Genomic DNA, 3,686 nt, shown 5'->3' with positions numbered 1-3,686 from the left:
CTGGGGTGGAGAGGAAGCCTGGTAGCCTACATCAGTATAAATGTTGCTGTCCACCTCGCCACCCTGATCTGGAGGCACAGAGCCACACAGGCTCTGTTCGTGTGGGTGAGTTTAGCCCCATGCCCTGGGTCTTCCCCAGGGTTGCAGCAGCATGAAGCAGCCCAGCAGCCACAGGCTTCACTATGGGTCAGGCAGGGAAGGAGGGGCCCTCCCTGGGTACCACTGGGACTTGTTCCACAGAACCCTAACTATGGGTACAGGAAGATGGGCTTGCAAATATCCTCATACTTCACTGTGCTCCTGGGCTGGACCCATTGGCCCCAGGGATTCAGAAGGGCCTGCAGGGTGGAGGCAGGGGGAGAAACAGCCTGCCAAAGAGAAAGCCTCCCGAGAAAGCAGGGAGGAGGGGACTCCCTATCCTTGACCACCGTGGGGCGGCCAAGACGTGGGCCCTGGTCGTCTCTGCTCATCCTCAGGATCACGATCCCTTAGAACTCAAAAGGAGGGTAGCGGAGAGTATGAGGGACACGTGGAGTGAGTGAATGTTGACCACATCCTTCCTCCCAACAGCCTGGGAGGGACAGGCCAGGACTGCCCCCAGGACAGAAGTTTCACCTGAAGCCAAGAGAGGTGAAGTGAGTTCCCCACGGTCACACAGCGAGGAACAAACAGAGACTCCGTTAGAACCCAGGTCCTCTGACTCTCCAGAGCTCTTTACAACTCCTCACCTGCCCAGGTACCACTCCACCTCCAGCAAGAGGGATGGGGCATGAGACCATGTTAGATACCAGATGATGCTGGGAGTTTCCAAGGATAGTTTGGGTCCTTCCAGAGCTCCTGTCTGTACCTGCCCTGGCCCTCAGTCTCCATCATGTGCCTGAATCTTGACAAAGCACAGCAAGGGGAGACTTTGGCAAATGCTTCAGGTGGGCCACAGCCCTTCCTTTCCACAGAAGGAGCCGCTGGAGCAGGCGCCATGCTGCTGTGCTCTTTGACCCTCACCCTCATCTGGCTGGTGGTTTCTGGCCTTGAGTGCGACATGAAGGAAGTTTGTCTTGGAAGCCCTGGCATCCCTGGTACTCCTGGATCCCACGGCCTGCCAGGAAGAGATGGGAGAGATGGCATCAAAGGAGACCCTGGACCTCCAGGTACTGAGTGGGAGCTGAGGGACAGTGATCTGTTTTCAGGGGGACTTGCTGTCCAGGGTTCTGGGCTGGGCTCAAGGGTCAGCTGGATGGTGGGCGTTTCCCGGGACCCTTAGACTGGAGCAGCCCTGGAGGGTCTACCCTCAAGGTGCCCGTGGAGTGACAGGTGAGTCAGCCTGGCTGATCATGGAGGTCCAGTCCCATCAGCTTCAACCCACTGTGGGTGATAGACAGCATACATCCTTGTCCTCCTCTCTCTGCAGGCCCCATGGGCCCCCCTGGAGGAATACCAGGCCTCCCTGGGCGTGATGGGATGATTGGAGCCCCTGGCCTCACTGGAGAGCGTGGAGAAAAGGGAGAGCCTGGTGAGAGGGGTCCTCCCGGTGAGCAGGATGTGGCCAGTGGACAGAAGCAACTGGACACCGTGCCCATGTGGTCAGTTACATGAGGGATGATGGGGATCAGACAAAACCACGGAAGTCCCCAGAGGGTATATTTTTCAACCTAGATAAGAGAATATGAGGTTGAGAAATCAGAGGGGTCTGGGTCGTGGGCCACAGCGCAGAGACTGGTGGGTATTGGAAGTGTTCCACGCATCACAACAGCTGATGGGGAGACATACGGCGTCAGGTGTGGGAGATGGGACAGCACTGGGAGGAGAGGAGGCACTTCCTAGCGCTGAGGCATAGGGGCATTCTGAGGGTGTAGGGGGTTATGTGGACCAAGGACCAGACAGATGATATACCTGGGAACCCCGCATGTCCAGGGAAACTCTGGAGCTCTGAGCAGTAATCAAGGTCCATCAGGAGAGTCAGAGAGAACCACATTTGCCCTTGTGGTTGGAGGGTGGGGAAGGGGGCCCTGCCCAGAAACTAGAAAACCCCACAGAAGTGGACAGACGGAGCCATGAAAGGATATGGCAGGAAAGAAGAGCAGAGAGGGGGCTGAGCAAGTGCAAGGCTGCATTAAAGGACAAGTGTGTAGGGAGTAGGAAACACACTCCAAGACCCTTATGACCTGGGGCCTGGGCAGTGGCTCTAGACAAGTGAAGGGCAGAATGCCAGGCTTGCAGCTGGCCTCGCACCTGCTTGGCACAATTGGGGGTTTTTGTTGGCCTACCCCTCTTCTTGCTGGGGATCTCTCTACAGGGCTTCCAACTTATCTAGGCGAGGAGTTCCAGAGCACACTCCGTGAGATCAGCCATCAAATCCTGCAGTCGATGCGCGGTAAGGGGATCCCTTGAGGCCTTATAGGGTAGAGGGGTTCCCATAAGTTCTCCTCATCCTCAGCATCAGGCTCCAGAATCTACAGACTTGACAAACAAGTGTGGACATGGAGGTCCTTTTTCAGATGTTCTTGAACAGCTCAGAGGAGACCGAAGTAGATATGGATTATCTCCCTATGTCCTGGGGAAGCAATGTTCCTGGCTATACTGCTTTCTATTGAATCCCAGGAAATTGCACAGTTTCAGGCACATAATAGACAGTCAATAAGTAATTGTTAAATGGGTGAATGGATAATTAAATGATGGGAGCATGGAGGGGAATCCAGAAAGACTAGGATTGGAAAAGGGAGGGACGAAGGAGGGAGAGGCAGAGGTGAAGAGATTGGAAAGCGCATAAAGGCAGAGAGCATAAAGGGAAGGCAAAGGATTTGGAAACAAAGAGGCCTGTGGCCTGACCCGGATTCCTCTGCTGTCAGTCCTCAGTTTGCAGGGGTCCATGCTGGCCGTGGGAGAGAAGGTCTTCTCCACCAATGGGCAGTCGGTCAGTTTTGATGCCATTAAAGAGTCGTGTGCCAGGGTAGGTGGACGCATTGCTGCCCCAAGGAGTCCAGAGGAGAATGAGGCCGTTGCAAGCATCGTGAGGAAGCACAATACTTATGCTTACCTGGGCCTGGCTGAGGGTCCCACTGCTGGAGACTTCCACTACCTGGATGGAACCCCTGTGAATTATACCAACTGGTACCCAGGGGAGTCCAGGGGTCGGGGCAAAGAGAAGTGTGTGGAGATGTACACAGATGGCCAGTGGAATGACAAGAACTGCCTGCAGTACCGACTGGCCATCTGTGAGTTTTGAGCAGGCACCAAGGCCACAGGATGGAGAGGGTCCTGACTTGCCTTTCAGCCTACATCCTGGGGAATCCACCTGGTCTATGAGGTGCTGTAACACCTTTGTGGCTATAAGAGTTGGAGGCATCTTAGCCACTCCACTCCCAGGTGGGCCCTGACTCCTCCCCCTTGATTACTAATCAGTCTGACTCCCCCTGGAGCCCCTTCTCAGCTTTGCACTCTAGACAGCCACTCTAACCTTGCCCTTTGGCAAGAGATGGAGGTTTCTTTCTTCCTCTTCTTGTCCAACTCCTTCATTTACAGATGGCAACAGTGAGGTCCTGGGATGGAGCTTCCCTCCAAAAGCACACATGGGGTGCCTGCTTCCTGGCCCCTCTACTCTTTCTTTGCAGCCCACTGCCTGCCCAGCCTTATCAAGATTTAGCAGTGCTGGGCTTCCCTGGTGGCGCAGTGGTTGAGAATCCGCCTGT

At 55.2% G+C, this 3,686-nt stretch overlaps 1 protein-coding gene across 2 annotated transcripts; it reads left to right on the top strand.

Moving 5' to 3' along the window:
- The first annotated feature begins 871 nt into the window (after positions 1 to 871).
- On the top strand, positions 872 to 3,223 carry SFTPA1 (surfactant protein A1). 2 transcript variants are annotated; one of them, XM_007111497.2, is made up of 4 exons: positions 872 to 1,148; positions 1,409 to 1,528; positions 2,294 to 2,371; positions 2,847 to 3,223. In XM_007111497.2, exons 1-4 carry the CDS (start codon positions 872 to 874, stop codon positions 3,221 to 3,223), a joined length of 852 nt encoding a protein of 283 aa, XP_007111559.2. The 2 variants fall into 2 exon arrangements, with proteins under 2 accessions (XP_007111559.2, XP_007111558.2); XM_007111496.2 differs by having other exon boundaries at positions 977 to 1,061; positions 1,469 to 1,528.
- The last annotated feature ends 463 nt before the right edge of the window (positions 3,224 to 3,686 follow it).

Source organism: Physeter macrocephalus, chromosome 20 (assembly GCF_002837175.3).
Source record: "Physeter macrocephalus isolate SW-GA chromosome 20, ASM283717v5, whole genome shotgun sequence".
NCBI lineage: Eukaryota > Metazoa > Chordata > Mammalia > Artiodactyla > Physeteridae > Physeter > Physeter macrocephalus.
The sequence above is the reverse complement of the archived record's forward strand: the minus strand, read 5'-3'. Positions and strand labels throughout refer to the sequence as shown.